Below are 17,838 nucleotides of genomic sequence, written 5' to 3'. Positions count from 1 at the left end.
TAAGTATTTTTTGCCCTTAGCAACATAGACATTTGTATTACAGTTCTTGTTATACAATAAACAAGAAATTATAAAAAATATTAACATGGGACTGAATACATCTGGATAGACCTCCTTTAAAAAAAAAAAAAAAAAAAGAAAAAAAAAAAAGAACAACCCAACAACAAATGACCCTTTCTTGCCCTCCAAGAAAACCCTTCACATTTAAAAGGTAGGTTATGTGCAAGCAATACATTCTAGAATTATTTTAAGATAAGATGGATCAGCATAATAAAGATATATTAGAACTCCTACACAAACTCACAATTCCACGAGGTTTGGAAGCTTCTGTGCAAGGTTTTCTGGCTGAAAAAGAGTTAGAGATTTTTTAGGTTTCAAAACAAAAAACAGACACACACATATTGTGTACCCAACTCATTTTAATAATCATACTAAAATATGGCAGGAGCTAGTCACAGAAAAAATGGCAACAAGGAGCTTGTATGCAATACCCTATTTCCACATCCCTGCACTTTCTCCATCAGTGCAATCTGGGATATATCAAGGGTGAGCAATTCACTACTGAAACAGAACTACAGCCTAGAAGTGACATTAACATGTCGTCAACCAAACGGTAGTCAGACTTCTGATGCTGAAAAGATGGATTACCAAAACCTCGCTTTTGAAAATATATTCAAATAATTGAGTTAGTTGAAGCCAAGAGACTGCTAAGAAGCTGCAGCCTTTACAGACTTAAAGCAGAATAAGAACTATACAAGATGTCTAACCATAATGTATTTTATTTTAGAATGCTGTTAAACTGGGAAATGACCTACAAACTTTGTGCAGCTTAATCAATTACCACCAAGCCAAAAGTGCTGAATCCATCAAACTACATTACCATATTTACATATTAACATGCATATCATTTTCTAACTGCTAACTGATCTCTAGCTGCAATTCTGTTTCTTGATGGCATTTATAACCATGAACATACATCACAAAATCAGCTTCACAAGTTTCAGATGTCACGTTGGTAACCGTACTCAAAATTATTCAAGGTTAAGACAATTTTATTGCTTAAGAAATCTACTTTGAACATAGATATGTTTTATTGAAAAAAGTTTTTACAGTACACTTATATGCAGAAACAAATGAATTTTAAAGGCAGCTCGATCACATGGTCAATTTCCTGTTAAAAAAACCTAGCAATTTTCACTGTGATGTAAATTTAAGGTATATTATTATCTAAAATACTTAACTTTGTGTTCATAAATTTATTATGAAGGAATATGCTAACCTGAAAAAGTAATGTTGTAATATTCTTATGTAGCAAACATGCCACATCTTAGATCTGAGTACGAAAAATAGTTTGTTTTTAACTATGGAGCAGCAAATGACGGCTGAATAACTGAATCTATTGAAGTCAAGACCCAAGAAACAGGCTGTAACTAATCAGTTGTTGCCACCTACTGGAAGGTTTGCTACAGTACATTTATCTTCTGCCGGCACAGAATTTTATTTCATCAAAGAGAAAAGCTTAAGTTGGGAAAATATGCAAGGGCTGCAACAAGCTCAAGCACAAAAAAATCAAGCTTTTATTTAAAAAATAAAGAGGGAATGTGAAAAAACAAATTCACTGTCATCCTACACTCTTTATTAGAATAAGGATACTAACCTGAATCACAAACTATTCTCACATTATACATAAAGGTTATACTCTTATTCTTGCTTTAACTGCTTCATATTGTAAGAGAGAGAAACTCAGGAGAGAGATAACTTTACAGTTTAGCAAGTCTATAATAGAAATTCTGCTTATCTTCTTGAGTACCACAATAACAATGGGTCTGAATCAAAGCTGTTCAATACAACATCCTACAATGAAATTAAGATTAAAAAAACCTATCCATGCTCTATCAATTGAGAGGCAGAACTAACTCTGGTCTCTATTGGTGACATGACAACAATGGTGATAAATGAATCATAAATTCTGCCAGCAGTTTAGTGAAGCTTGCCTTACCCTCACACCCACTGGACATTTTTAAAAAAGTGAACCTGCTGATCTGCCTGAACAGGACAGCATTGCATATTCTGAGTTAGTAAATTAAGAACAATTGTTCTTTGATATGGCTAGATCATGCTTCTGACAGTGCCATCAAGGCAAACATGTACTTTCTTTTAATAAATGGGGAAACAGGATTACTGGAAGGCTAATGTTATCAGTCAAACATTAAATGAGGAGAAGTTGGAAGACCTGATGCTGGGATACAGGTGTGCTATATAGCTTCTTGATCCATTCATTATGTCATAGCCCTCTATCATTTCCATCTTGCCAATGAAAACAAAGATGAAATTATTTTTAGGCAAGGTATATGTAAATTCTGTCAGCGTAACTATTCCAGATGTTTTCATAGGAGCCATCTGTCATAGACTAGAGTCATCTTGGAAGAGCAAAGAACAAAAGCTGATTTAGTCAACATTTTTCAGGACTCTGAAGGAATGAACTGGTGGGACAAAAGTACCACCTAACTTTAAATGTGTTGCAGATTTAGTTTTGATGATTGTTAATAATCCATATGCAATTTAAAGTATTTATTGATGAGCTAATGCTCATCATCTTGCATAGACTCAAAGGAGCACAAGGCTGAAAGAGACATCTTCCTTCAGTAACCTATTTGTTTTCAGCTATTCTCAGATGACATCCTCCCCCCCGCAAGGTAACTAACTTACTTTTTCTTTATTGAAAGTGCGAGTATTACTTGTCCTACCAGCAGCGGACATAAAAAAAATTATTATGAAAATACTGCTTTGTAAAAATACTGATGATTTCTGCTCTCCCCCATTCCTCCTCTTCTATTTTTTTTTCCCTCTCTGTCTTCTCTTTTTGCAAAAGGAATTAACCTAAATTTCTCAACCTTCTCTCACAGGTCATGTTCTCTAAAAATCCCACGTTGCTGCTTTCTAGGTTCTTTCCAATTTACTTAGCTAGATTGTTCTTAAGAATGAAACCCCAGACTCAATCTTTGCTCCAGCTTATGCTTTAACAGTATCCAATAATTATTCCCTTCTGCTTTTAACTCAGATTGTGAAATTTTCTATGTTCCAAAAAGACATCTGCCTTTTTTTGTAACACACTGCTGACTTGTTCTATTTTGGTCCACTACAACTTCCAACATCTATTCTGCTGAACAGATGCTCAGTGAATGAGACCCAATTTTGTTTGCCTCGTTCTTAGCTATAGTGCTATGCACTTGAATGAGATTCCACCAAGTCACATTATGAGCAAGTTATCCTGATCATTTTGAATCCTAATGCTCTACTTCACGCTGTTTGCAAGTCATTTTGCCTAGGTACAATCTACATTTTAAGTATTTTTTCAGTTCCTTTATCCCAGGCCTCGGTTACAATACCAAAGAGTATTGGGGAAGAGCTGTCTCCTTCATTTGATACATCTTCTTTTGACAGTAACCATGGGTAATTACTCTTCTGCCATCTTACACATCTATTGGCTCGTAGTATTAACAGATCTTGAGAGGAAAATAGAACTAACCTGTTACTTGCAAGACTCTGTTTTGGTTTCTATTTTATAATTGCTTTGAGAAAAACAAAATCAGGCTCTAACACATACACGCAGAAAAGTGATATGCAAAACTCTCCTTATCATTGTTTCATCTTTTAAGCAGTGCAAACTTCATGAACCTTACACCACTAAATAATCACTGAATTTCACAAAGTATCAACACAGAACTGTTTACAGTCTTCGGTTAATTTTTAAAGCAGCTTTAATTTGTAACCATGAATCCTATCTTCCCATTAAATTATTAAGCAAAGGACTTGCCCAAAAACAAAATGTGCCAAAATAATTCTCTACAGTAAGTGCAAACTTAAGTGACTCATTCAAGACGAAGAAAAGGCATAAAATCTTCAGAGTGCTTCCAGCTTTTGGCCCATGAAGTGAAACCGTTATTGAGGATTTCTAATGTATCATCATCAAAGCTTTAAACACTATTCCTTAAACTGGAGTACTGGATTTTTTCTAGGAAGCACTGAAAAACATGTAATTTTGGTGAATTTTAAGTAGTCAGGCCCTCTAGCTCCTCTGCCCTGGCTATTATTTTACCTGTCATACCACGGAAGAGCCCAAGTTAAAAAAAACAAAAAACAAAAAACCCACACACCAACAAAACCAACTGAGTTACTTGGAGACTTGAGCCTATTGACAGTGGCAAGTTTTGACTCTCTATAGCCTTACCAGCTGAGAATGTCTCACACAGTTATTTAACTATCCCACGCTGAATTCTGAGGTCACAACATTCATTCAGGATGAGAATTTGTTCAGTTCAGGGAAAAAACAAAACAAAACAAGACAAGACAAAACCACAACAGAAAATCCCACAACCCTGAAATTAACTGTTTGTTCTCCTACGGACAGCAGCCCATAGACACAAGTTTCCACTGGCACCTTAATAGCAAGCTTGGAATTAGACCCTGGGATTGATGATGCCTTTAAAATAGGGCACACACCAAGGTAAAAGCTGTTTAGCCTAATGAAGGCATGTAGACTAGACTGCGTAGTATCACCTAACAGTAGAAAGGCCTGACCGCTGAGGTAAGCAAAATTCATAGCAGTTAAAAAACAACAACCAAACAAAAAACAAACAACAAACCTCACAAGAAAACCCCCAGAAGATCTTCACAGAGCTTCAAAAGGGTAACCGTAACACGTCATAAACTTTCATTTATTATACTCTACATTACCTATGCAAGTTCAAACATAATACAACCAAATACTCATATTTCACAATAGATGACATAATTCAGGATTAGATTTGCTATAAGATTATTATTATTTTTAAAAATTATCTTGTTTTTTCTGTTCCAAAAATCAGAATTCCTAAACATACAGACAGTAAACATTACAATAAAGAGGTTGTCGTACCAATGTGGTCAGGGAATTTCTTTTCATATAAAGTCTCTCCAAGTACTGCAGCCCCTCATCTTTCAGTAACTCCAAAGGAAAGTGATGGAGATTTCGGTAATTTAAGAACAAGTTCTTGTGCCTTTCCAGCTTTGCCTCAGAGATTGTTTTACACAGTTCTGATGCCATGACTAATCCTGTTCCAAGCACCACATCTAACGCATTGCATCTTCTGAAAGCAGACCCATTTCTAGGGGACAAAAAGAGCAAAAAAAACCCATTACCAAGGTGTAAGCCATGCATTCTTTTGTGGAAAGAGTTAGTTATTATCTGATAATTTATCTGAACACACTTGTTCCAGTTAATATAGACATAAAGTACCCAGAACATCCACACCGTAAGATATAGTCAAAGTCTTACTTCTAACATTTTCTGGATAAAGTTTTAGCATGCTTTTGGACTGGCAATAACAAGATCTTAAGGTATAAATAATGTTTTTTTTCAATCCATTTTCCATGGACCTTTCAGATAATTTTGTCAAAGTTGCCACCACAAGGAAGAAAAAAAAAAAAAAAAAAAAAAAAGAAAGAAACCTCTCTCGACTAACCATTATCAACGTCCTACATCTATTCTGTGAAGTGTGCTAAAAGAAGTATCCACAGATTAGAAAAATGCACAATTTAGCAGAGGACTTCTTATCTTCAGATGACTAAAATACCTTCATGTAGCTTTTAAGCCAGAATGACAAAATGCAATGAAAGTTTGTTAAGCTTTCCCATATAAAACTACCAGAAGAATTTATCAGTTGGAAGAGACATTGGGGATGGACAGCCAGTAAGGCCATTTTAAAATAATAAACAAATACATGAGAAATCTGAAACTTACAGCATGAAAATTTATAAAGAGCTAGATGTGACAGGAGATTTTCAGCTCTCTTTACTAAAAATAAAACCAGAAAGAACGAAATGTCAAGCTTTAACTGACAATTTCAAAACCAGAAAACAAAAGTATGAAGAAAAATTAAAAATTAACTCATATCTGAAACCAGACTTTATTTAGCTTGTTTTTCACGTATAACCAAAGTTCTAATTATTACGTTGTCTAGATTTAGATTACACCACCAATGCTACATCTTTTCAACTGTCTCAGAATTCAGGAGAACATAATAAATCCAGACTATTTATTAATTTAAAGTTACCAGTTTGCTACAGACTCGTGTGTATAAATTAATTTCCATTAACAAAGGGCAAGAAATCATAACTGCTTTCCACCAATAACATTTTCTATTTTAGTTCATTTCTTTACTGAAGGAGAGATTTCTAATCATAACAGATATCAGAAGTGAAGGTACTGAGTTACAAGCAAGAATCCTATCTGATTATAAGGTAGTCATTGTAAACAAAACTCCTTACCCAGCTGAAGACTGATAACTGGACCATACATGTAAATCAAACTACTTTATCAGTTTCAGTAATTCCCTTGATTTGCAGATAAGCAGCTTTTACCAGTCACCTACGTCCTTCTGGAAGAATACAGTATTTATTTTCTTAGAGTCCCATAAGCACTACTAATCACAACTTAGATGTAATATCCTGCACACCTTTTCTAGTTTTGAGTTATGCCCAATTCAAGCCATGCTAAGATCAGTTCTGTAAGCAAATGATTACCCTGCTGAGAATCCTATATAAGATTAGAAAGTATCAGTCCAACTTTGGTTCAACGGTATTCGTATGAGAAGAACCATCGCTGTAACAGTTGCCTTCATTAGCTATCTTAAGGAGCCAGGGTACACACACTGCTGGCCCTGGGCACTAGCAACACTAAAGCTCCCTTAGTTCAACAGATAAAGGAAATTAAGCCACTACAATTGCAAACTCCACACCTGTGATCAGCATTAAAATAATTCAAGAAAAAGCATCAGAATTTTTAATGTGCATAGTCTGAGAGTATTTGAGCACTAACTGCTACAATTCACAAAATGGTAACGGAAAGTTCATCGTTCCCTGAAATATTTTTTTAAATGAGAAGCTGCGAAGTCACAAAACACATAAACAAATATCCAACAGCCTTCCAATTTGTCCAGAGATGCTTTTTAGGTGTTCTGCACCTGTGGACTTCTCTTCAGAGTTTTGACTCCATATAGCAACTGGATCACATTTAGCCATGGCACACACGAATACAGAGATGTGCAAGTCCACAAATGCAAAGTCCAGTCATTACCTGCTCTATTTTGGCTATTACTTCAAAACCCTCCTACTCCCTTCCACCACCATCCAAACTTCTTCTCTTTCTCTCTAAATACTCTTTTTCCAGGGATGAGATACAGCACTACCAAAAAGGAACAGACACAATCACAGTCTTTAAGGAAAGGAAAAAGGGAGGATGAGGACAGATACACCCAGTGATGATGGCCCTGTGAGGAGTCAGGTCATCCAGGGGAGAAAAATCACCGTTTCACACAGGACAGAGAAGACAGAAATAAGCCCTCACTGAGCATACGACAGGCGAAGGCGTGCGAAGGGGTGACACGGGGAGGCTCAGGAGACCCCCAGCGCCGGGGGCCGAACCCGCCGAACTGGGGCTTCCTGGGGGGACGGAGCGCACACGGACGGATGAAAACTTAGAGAAGCCGCAGGGCACAAGAGAAGGAGTCTCTGAGGTGGGGCTGCACGGAGCCGCCCTGCTCGCTGCTCCGTGGGCCCTGGGAACCGGGGGAGGCCGGTCGGTCACGGTGGGTGCGAGGGAACCGGCCTGTCCTGGCTGTGTGTGGGGGGAGGCCGCCACGGGCGGAGGCCTGTGAGGGCTGAGGAGGCGGCGGGAGGCCGCCCCCAGGGCTGAAGTGCGGGCCGGAGGGGAGCAGGGAGGACGGGGCCTCGGCCCGGGGAAGGCTCACAGCCCCGCAGGGAGAAGGCGCCGTGCCCGGGCGCTCCGGTGGGCAGACAGCAGGGGGCAGAGCAGCGGAGGCTCCCACACGCCCACCCTCAGAACCCGATCTGCCCTGTCCCCCTCCCCGCGGGGAGAGTCACTCACCGGCACCGGTGCCGCCGGAGCGAAGAGCGGCGACGGGCCGGGCCGGGCCGGGCCGGGCTGGGCTGGGCTCCGATCGGCGCCGCCGCCGGCCCAAGCACCCGGGGGCGGAGCGGGCCGCGGCCGCGCGAGACCTCCACAGCCACACGACTCTCGCGAGACGCCACCCGGCCGCAGCACCGCCCTGCCTCGCGCCCCGCCACAACACCGCCCCCTCAGCACCCGCGCCCGCCTCTCACCCAATCACAAGGCACCCCACCGCCCAACATCCAATCACAAGTTTCTCCTCTCTCCCAGCCTCATGTCCCCGTCAGCCAATGGGAGGGCGCCCCACCTCAGCGCCTCGGCCGCCTCCTGTCTGCGTCCCGGGGTCGGGCGCGAAGGCCGGGCTGGTATGGGCACGGGGCGCGTCCTTCCCTCCCGTGGCTCTCCTTGGGGCAGCACGTAGGCTCAGCTTGCCTTCCCGGCTGCTTGCACAGTTCCCGGTGTTAACAACAGTTATCCCTGCCTAACAGCTTTTGAAGGAGAGCGTCATTTGCAGGTAGAAGTTATGGTCGCCCGAGGCCATCTTCCCTGCCAAATTTTGATGCAACTAATGCTATCTTGTATTTCTTTGTTAACAGCAGACGGAAGACCCTTAGGTAATCCTGCCTACACCCCCAGCCTGCCCATCACGACCATTTTTACCCATGATAGCTGGCCTGTTGAAACAGGTAAGGGAATTATGGAGGCTCAATTTTACCTACGTGTTGTTCACCTGATTTTGATTTTACATGTGTCCATACATACTGAGATAACCCAGTACATAAATCCTATCCTAGGGAAGGTCTTGATTGTGTTATGACAGTAATCTAATGACAGCAAATTCCCTTATACTCGGAATATTTAACATTACTGGGTATTAAAAGTTCTTCGTTGCTGAAGAAGCCCTACCAGCTGCCTAAAAAAGGAATCCCAGCTGCAGAAATCCTCTTTCTAGTTCCCACAGACTAATTAACATAAACTTGTCTTAACAAGATTCGCATACAGGTCTGCAGAGGAACCAAGAAGCTGAATGTAGAGGATTAATACCTTGCAGAAGGCATTTCTTCTCTCCTATATATCCACAGAACTTTCACTTGAAGCAAAGCAACATGCAGATAAAGCTTAAGATTTTTTTCTCGCAGACTCATTTCTCTCTCTTTCAGTTCTAAATAAAGAATAGCAGCCCTTAATTGCTTATTTGTCATTTTCCTGCACTTGAAAGGCAATAATTTATTTTGAGAAATATACTTGCTCAGTCTTACTTGGCACTTGCAGTCTTTTTGGAGTTGTTTTTTCAGATAAATAGATTGGATTTTGTTGAAATAATTTAAGATGAAATAATTTACCCTTCAAAATTCAACATCCTCTATATTTATCATATCATACTGCACACGTTATTTCTTATGGTAGTTGATAGTACTTGTCTGTTTTTCTCAGCTGGATGTTAAATTCCAGAAAGTGGTCTGCTTGTATACCACTGCGGTTTTAAAAACAGCAGTTACATCACATTTCTTAATGTCGCTTTGGTCCCACATTATAAATATCTGAGAAATCAGAAGTTAAGCATACTTCAGACAAAAGTAGAAGCTGAATATGAGCACAGTTAGCAACAGATTCCTCAGAGGGAATGCAATGATGTGTCAGACCAAATGTTCTCCAGGATATTAAGTCATTGATCAGGACAGAAACTGTGTTCCTGCCTTCTTCCACTAAAGTACAGACAGGAAAGATGAAGCTTTTTTTCTTGGGAGACCTGCTCTTAACAGAGCCAAGATACTTAATGTGTTTCTTTACACAGACGTTGTAATATTTTTGGTTTTTTGGTTGAGGATTTTTTTGAGACAGTAACAGGGAGGAGATAAGATTACTGCATTCTGATATTTTTGAGAGCAAACTTTTGTCTGCTGCTGCTTTTCTGCTCACACCAACAAAGGGACTACAGAGATCAGAGCAATGCTAAAATGTCTTTGGTTCTGCTCTGTCACGGAAACAAATTCAGCTCTTGGGGTGTGCCTCCAGTGATTATATAACATACTGTACACATGGATTCAACATAAACTGCAGGAGCAGTTTAGGATCACTGAAACAATTAAAGGTGTTAATACATATATAGCACTGGGGCTGTCAATATTTCAGTGGGGAGTTTTAAAACTGAGGATTTGAAAGAGTATTTTTTTAAATCTCTTTGTTTTCTGAGTGAGAGGGTTCCTACTAGCAGTAGTTAAAATGTCTTCTCCCTAGTGATAATAATGTATATGATTCCCTCCAGACTGCTTTTCAATTGGCAGAAGAGTCTGTAGAATGAGATGAGCTGTTCTTTGCCAAGACAAACAAACATCCTCATCCACCTCAACTATGTTACATTTTTCTTGCTTGTTCCAGAGCTGTAGGAGGTTCATACCTGCTATATAGAGGTAAGTGCCAGTTACCTCGTAGCTTTATCATATCCACAAGAATTTCCAATGTGATTTGAGTGTTCGCACATCACTTTATCTTGTGTCTTTCCTCCTGAAGCAGTCACTCAGGCTTCTCTCTTTATTGCTTCGTGTAGGCTGCAATCGTCACACTCGTTCATTCCCAGTATGATTATTTTTTTTTCTCGACTGATGCCATCATGATCTCCCAGGCTTGTGTCATCAAATTCTATGCAGTGCTTCTAAAAAGCGCTGCGCTCTCAGATCTGAAAGCTGATCTCTGAAGCTCTGATCCTGCACAGCACAGGTGTACAGTCTTGCCTGTGTAGTCACAAGGCTAAAAATGATGAGCAGAGCTGGGGGCATTGGAATCTGATCTTCCGTTAAGGAGAGTGCTTGCCTCATGGTTGCCAAGTCATTCCCATCTAACAAGTGAGACCAGTGGGATACCCTTTGCTAAGAAGATTTTTGCTGTTTCTTTACCCTAGTTTAATTCTTAATTTTGTGCTTGTGAGAGCAAGGAACAGAGGGGCTTGAAATTTACATCTTGCTCAGAGGGATGACTGATCTTATCTGTGCCTACATAAAGGAACTAATAAAACTTGTTTTGAAGTGCAACTTTGAAGAAGTAGATCTATTTAGGTAGTTTGCAGTTGCCAGTGTCTTGAAGACAGGCCTTCATCAGTTGGTTTACTGGAACAAATGCGGTAACTGGAGCAAATGGGCACAGCTCCACCAGTGATCCCTTGTTTGTGCCAAACCTATACAAGCCAGATGAATGTAGTGTGAATAAAAAGAGATGATGATATGTTATCAGATTTATTACACAAGGTAACTATTTGAGACTAACCACTTTGGGAAGGTACAATTGGAAATATCTTTGTATATTAAAGCTTTATGCAACCATTTTCTTTTGTTTGCCAAATGAAACATGAAGAAATTATTTTTATCGAGGGTTTTGTGACAAGATTCCTAGCTCTCAATTTCACAGAACTAGGAGTTCCAAAGTGTCTTACTGAGCTTTTGAATTTGAGTTCTGAACACTCTGAGGTTCAGCCTCCCAAATAACCCTGGGTGAGTCTTTTCCACCCAGTACCGTGGATACCACTTATATTGAATCATGTGCATTAAATTAGCCTTTGTAAGTTTGGATTATGATCAAAATATTCACTGAGCAATTAAAGGTCAGTTTTTAGCAGCAGGATACTTCAGTATGACTGATGCATGACAGGAAAAGAGTGTTTCTCCTTTAAGGCCAGATAATTAGCAAGTATTTTTAACCTTCGGTCTTTAGTGTGTTAACTAGCAGTACAAGATGGGCTTTCTTGGACATCACTGTATTCTGAGAATTATAGTGAAGCATAAATCCATCCCTAAACACTAAGCTCATGCAGTCATACCTGGTACAGAGAGGTTCTGTGGGTTGGAGGAATCTTCTAGGCGCAAGGAATGAACAGATCAATCCAGTGATGAACAGATGCAGTTTCAGCTTTCTTTAGGTTCTGCTTGCTGAAGGGTTGGTGTGTACTGGAGTGTTAGCATATGACATGAACAAGTGTGGAAAGCAGTAGTAACCCAGTGGATTGCCTGGTACATCTGCCAGGTCTCACAGGCAGTGAACCTCTTTTCCATGGTCAGACAGAAGAAAGCTGCTTAACACGCGCTTGGGCTGTTGGAAACGGTCTAGGAAAATGGCAGAGCTCTCCCTTACGTGGCAGGATTCCAGTATGGGGGCTCAATGGTTTGTGCTGTCCTTTTGTCTTCTGCTTGTCCCTAGAAAATGTACATTGCCTAGAATTTTGAAAGTTCACATGCAGTTGAGTACACAATTTCATTTTTCTGCTCTTGCAGACACTGAACATGGCTTTTTTCCCTCATCTATGAGGTCTACTGACTTACATTTTTCTTCTAACAAGAGCTGAGGGCGTTGTGTCATCACCAGATTCTGCAAACAGGGACTTTAAGAAGCATACTTCTTACTTTACTGCAGAGACAGTATATACTATGGTGTGATTGACACTACTAAGAATTTTTTCAGTTTGCATTCTGCTAGAATTTCAAATCTATTACTTCTACTTACCCTTGTTTTCACTTTACAATGGCTACATAATGCTTTTTCAGTATATACAAATTTCATATACACAATGGTACAAGATCACAATTGGTATAAATGTCGAGAATTTAGGATCTATTCTTTCCATAGGAAGGTTTTTTGCATTACACAAACATTCATTGACTTGTCTCCCATATCAGGAAGAAATAAACTCACTAAAATGTTCTGGTTTTACTGATGGAGAAAGAATCCATTCTCCAGAAAGTCCTGGCTCTTCTTAGGAGGTGTTTCCTACCTTCCAGTTAGTAATTCTGGTGTAGTGACAAAGCTGTCTTATTTGGGTGGAATAAAGTTACAGTGATTCATCATAGTACTGCTAACTTTGATTCCATAAACCTTTTACTTCAAACTCTGGCTTCTGCAGCAGTACCAAAAACTGGAAGGCAGATGGAGCTCCTGCATGCCAAGTGCCAACATACCAGTATTTAATGTTTAGACATCATCCACCTTTGGCTTAAGTCTTTCTGTTTTCAGTTTGTTTGTTATTGTATTTGTTAAACTTTAACTGACTCCTTTTTCAATGGCACAGTAATGTTAATGAAAAAGCTAGCTTGAAAGAAAGTTACTTGGCCAGCCTTGTCTGATTCAAATCAGCATTGCTCAAAACACAAGCTTTTAAAACAGTCTATCGCTAATTTGGACTGAACTCATTTTTTGAAGGAAATTTCCTGGTAATCACATTGATTATGTTGTGGAATAGATTTCCTAAGAAGTAATGGAAAGTACTGGTAGTTTGGACAAACTGCAATTTGAATGGAACAACCCTAACACAGAATAAGCGAGCAATGGATTTTGGCCCTGATCATGCAGCCTCTGCTCATTCTCAGTTCACACTGATGTAATTAATCTCAACTGGAAAAAGAACAATGCCTCACTGACTGCCCCAGAAACCAAATTCCTCTGTTAATGCACGAAGCAAATATAACAATAGGCAGAATCAACATTTCTGCCTCTGCTCCATCAGGAAATCTCAATATGGGATCACCACAAAGGTAACAAATCAGCCAGCTCTCCATGGCTTGTTCAGTTTTTAGTCCTTCTTTAATGACTGCTAAAGGTGCATGTAGCCCATATGGAGATATTTTGTTACCTCTTGTTGACAAGATAATCAAGGCTTTCAAATTAATTTCAATTAACCAAGTATTATTTTTCAACTTATCAACATTGCTGTATGTCACAAATGCATTCATGAAGAAAATTTTGTTTATCTTTTGGAATTCACTTTATGAAACTCCTTAAACTTGACTGATTTGGTTCAATTAAAGCCACTTAGAATATTATCTACAGTTTTGCTTCACTTTCAACCCGAAAAGTAGTAAAACTGAAATAGCAAATTTAGGCAGCGCATGGATGTTTATTAGTTTCAGGCAGCAAATGGCATGAAATGTTCTTTGGTCTATTTTTATATGACCTCAATAATACTATTTTTTACTACCGCCCTCTGCTGTCATTGAGGCTGTATGGTGGTTATTTCTCCACCTTTCTCCCTGGCCCAAGATCTGCTTTCTTTTCATCTTCACTGCGCTACCCTTGAGTTCAACTCACAGATTTGCTGAGTTTGCAATAATCGTCAAAAGATTTCTGAGTATTTCTAATGATTCACTGGATCTAATCAGAGCAAAAGTTGCTATTCATGCACCAGAAAACAGTGGTTTAAGCTTATTCTGAAGCTGTTCCTGCTTCCAGATACCAAGCTTACTCCAATTCTTTCATCTGATATGACTATTGGTGCCTGATGTAATTTTCTTTCTCCTCTCTTAGCCATTTATTTTTCGAGGGAGAGGTCCCATGCTCTTCTGTGTGTCGGAGCAAAGCCATATTTTGGAGGGAGATTCCATATGGTCAGTAAAACTCCATTGTTCCTATAAATTTACTTAAAAATGTCAATAAAATATTAAAACCTTATACTCTTATCCACACAGTTCCATAATTTTAGTACATGTGAGCTTGAAATAAAAGTGTGCTGCATTTTTTTTTTTTGGTTACACATAATACACATACTTGAAATAACATATTTCCGTATATTTATGAGATGTTTGTATTTCTTATGGAAAAGTTCCAAGTGAGGTGCCAAATACCTTGGTTGTGTAAGAGCGACCATTTTTGTAATTTTATTCTACCATTCATATCAGAAGGGTGTTAACTCTGTGGCCTGTTACATTGTGATAGAAATGAGGCAGGTGGTGAGCTATTTTTCATTCCAAGTGAATATAAATAGTGAAGGGGGGAAGTGTGGTGTATACACAGCTCTTTGATTTATGCAAGCATATTGTGGAACCTGTTATAGTGAAGTCAGATATAGAACTCTTCTGTTCCTGAGACCAGTGGGAGATTTGCTTTTAGAGAGCTTGCAGGGTTTCTCCTTTTCACGTAAACCATCCCTCTGGTTACAGCTGGGGTCTGACCTTTCTTTTTATTGAACTCACTAGGAAGAGCTTAAATGTATGCCTGGATGTTCCACATGTTGGGGAGACAGTCAAGAGACTGCTTCCTGTTAAATGCAGAATCTTGAGTTTTCGAGACCAAACCGGAAGTCAAAGATATTTGATTTCTTGTTATGCACTGTGTATCCTCTCCAAAATTTCTTATGTGAATTCCTGAGCACTTTGTTACTGAAAAGTCTAGCAGTCAAAATTTGAGCTAAAACAGGTAATGAAAGTCAAGACATAATTGGGTTTGAAGAGGCTCTTAGGTAGTGGTGAATTAACAGTCTTGCAGTAGTGACTGCTTAGCATGTGTACTTTTTTCAAGTCCTTACCTCCTTCCTAGTTTTGTCGCATTTGCAATACAACATTGATAAAGACTTTTCCAGATTATAAAATTCTGGCGTAATACTAGCTACCAACTCCCATTTTCCTTGGTGTGAGGAGTGTTTTGGACAATATGGCATTGTGTCTGGCACCAGCACTGCTCCTAGGGAGCTATTCCAGACCATATGGCTGTAACAGGTTAACATCTTCTGTCTGACAAAAGGAGCTAATTTTGCCTCCACTGAAAATCAGAAATGGAGATTCAGAGTAACTTCAACTGACTATAACTAGACCCTCACACTGAAACTATTTTTCATTTCTTACCAGTGGCATAGGAAAAAGAGTCATGTGCCTTTTACTCTCTTCCAGGGATTAATACCCCATAATTCTGGGACAGTGAAGTAATTAGGTCTATTAAACCCTTTTAGTGACCTAGTGCTTTTAGCATTGAAGTCATGCTTAATGAGTTCAAGTTTCTTAAATATGCATTGATATGCTTAGAACAGCGATTGCGCCTTTATAATGGTAATCCATAGATACACAGAGCTACAAATCAGAGCTAGCCCTACCAATACATATTACCAAAGAAGCACAGCTGCAACTTTATTATAATCCTTAAATTAATATTTGTTTCTTTCCTAAAATAGAAGCCAGCCAGCCAACCACATACAAAGCACTTACAAAGTTTGGCTGCTGGAGAATACATCCCTGTCAGTGTACCAATGCTGCAGTCCTGTTGTGCAACTGAAAAGGAATTTTCATAGCTGGACTTTTGTTTCTGTCACATTTTACTCTGCCTTGAATTGGTGGATCAGTAAGCCAGTGTCTCCTCGGTGAATTACTGAGGATCTCTTAGAACAATAGGAAAGAAAACTAATTTAAAATATGCTTTGACCCATCTATTTGTTATTTTGCTGCAAGAATATGTTTCTAACTTAATCAGGGCTACAATCTGTAATTTAAAGTCAAAAGCAATTTTTCCTTCTATTTCATTGGAGAAAAAAAAAAAAAAAGTATCTGTGTTTACCAATACATTGATGAATATAAATATTTTAGAGCATATACTGGTTTTGTGTATGTTTCTATTATCATTATCAAATGTGTGCATCAAATAACCTTTTTTGTACTCAGTACCTTAAACACACAAGTATTCAATAATCTTGTTGTACCTGAGCAGGACTATGCCCTACAGTAAAGACTAAACACAGTTGTAAATGTTTTGAAGAATCGAGATGTAAATAGAGACTTAATTCAGACTGAATTCTAACTTGAGGAATTTGGTATTGGTAGACAAAGGAAAGACAGCTTCAGGTGGCACATATGCACCACAGCAGGGACTATTTCCACCCAAAACTTGGCACAACACACAAAAATGCTTCTGTTAATCTCTCCATAGAAGGTCCAATAAAAGACATGTGCATCTCGGAATCTGTTTATGTATTGGTCACTTTCTTGTAGTTCCTTAGTCTGATCAGATACCAGTGAACCTTGAAACTGCTACAGCTTCATTCATTACTTCAGCACTGTTGTAATCTGTTCATTTCATGTTTCCCCGCTAGTGTTCTTTTGGGATACAAAACTTCTGAGATGATGTCATTACTTTTTTTTTTTCTTTTTAAGTACTGTTACTGCTATATGACTTTAACATTCTACCCAACAAACAAAGGGACTATTCATTTAATCATTTACTCTCTTGGCAGGTTCCAATTACTTTATGGAAACAAGAATAGAAAATGACTTTTTTTTTTTTTTCCTTTGCCTATGTAAAGAACAGCTGACGAAGTTCTGCAGGCTAACATAATCTAGGAAGAGAAAGCAAAAATCAGGAAAAGGAGAAGTATGTAGTTAAAGAAACATGGGCTTGCTCTAGATTTATCAGTTCTCTTACTGTTCTCTTCTAGTTCCTGAACACTTTGATCAGGCTGCTAAGTAGCCATCTGACAGGAATTCTACTTCTAAGCTATAGACACAGAACTTTGCAGAGTAGTTCATTAAAATAGACAATCTCCACACCTCTGCTTATATTTTAGAGAGAATTAGGGCAGTGAGAAACCTGATCTAACATTGCAGTTAGTTCTGCTCTGAGCGGGGGGGGTGGGCCAGTTGGCCTCTTGAGTTCCCTTGTGGGGATTGTGCTCTTGCTGCTATTATAACTAATGTGATCATTGCTGTAGCATTAATCAATCCTTATTATAGACGGAGCAAAACAGCTTTGCACTGAGTAGATGTGGCATTTAAAAAAGCCTTTCAGGCTTTCCCTCTCTGGTCTCTCAGCCCGGGTGAGGTCCTTTCCTTGATTGGAACATCAAATGGTACCCCTGGCAAAAGATTTTCTTCCAGTCCCATGATTGTGTGGGTCTATGGGTAGACATGCTTAGCACACTGCTATCAGGAAAAAGAAAAAAAAAAGGAAAAAAAGAAAAAAACAGTTAATATTTTATATTTCATTTTATTTAGATTTTGAACAAAATTGTACCTCTAAGACCAAAGGAGAACTTTATACCAGAACTGTTATGTGTGTTTTATGTTTTTGAAAAATGGGCGTTCTCTGTGTGTATCCTGTCCTTAGAGATGACTAATAAGTAATGTCACTTCTGACCTTCCCAGATTTTA

The 17,838-nt window shown here is 39.0% G+C and overlaps 1 protein-coding gene and 1 long non-coding RNA gene across 8 annotated transcripts in view; one reads left to right on the top strand and one right to left on the bottom strand.

Moving 5' to 3' along the window:
* The window catches only part of LRRC28 (leucine rich repeat containing 28), a 58,722-nt gene extending 46,591 nt beyond the window's left edge, over nucleotides 1-12,131 (bottom strand). Inside the window, exons 1-4 of one of the 7 annotated variants that reach the window (XM_087744622.1) lie at nucleotides 11,763-12,131; nucleotides 10,350-11,123; nucleotides 4,919-5,147; nucleotides 305-345 (exon numbers count right to left, since the gene is read on the bottom strand). In XM_087744622.1, coding sequence (XP_087600748.1) covers nucleotides 305-345; nucleotides 4,919-5,147; nucleotides 10,350-10,393 — 314 coding nt within the window. In that variant the 5' untranslated portion in view covers nucleotides 10,394-11,123; nucleotides 11,763-12,131. Of the gene's footprint in view, nucleotides 1-304; nucleotides 346-4,918; nucleotides 5,148-5,782; nucleotides 5,837-7,387; nucleotides 7,404-7,927; nucleotides 8,100-10,349; nucleotides 11,124-11,762 lie in introns of those variants that run through there. The other 6 variants (XM_087744619.1, XM_087744620.1, XM_087744624.1 and 3 more) reach the window with 6 other exon arrangements.
* LOC148050310 (uncharacterized) overlaps nucleotides 8,290-17,838 on the top strand; it is a 29,593-nt gene continuing 20,044 nt past the window's right edge. Inside the window, exons 1-3 of the long non-coding RNA XR_015701481.1 lie at nucleotides 8,290-8,465; nucleotides 8,548-8,637; nucleotides 10,218-10,362. This is a non-coding gene — a long non-coding RNA (uncharacterized LOC148050310). The remainder of the gene's footprint in view (nucleotides 8,466-8,547; nucleotides 8,638-10,217; nucleotides 10,363-17,838) is intronic.

Source organism: Nipponia nippon, unplaced genomic scaffold, assembly GCF_047370975.1.
Source record: "Nipponia nippon isolate SJK-2023a ecotype South Korea unplaced genomic scaffold, ASM4737097v1 scaffold_9, whole genome shotgun sequence".
NCBI lineage: Eukaryota > Metazoa > Chordata > Aves > Pelecaniformes > Threskiornithidae > Nipponia > Nipponia nippon.
The sequence above is the reverse complement of the archived record's forward strand: the minus strand, read 5'-3'. Positions and strand labels throughout refer to the sequence as shown.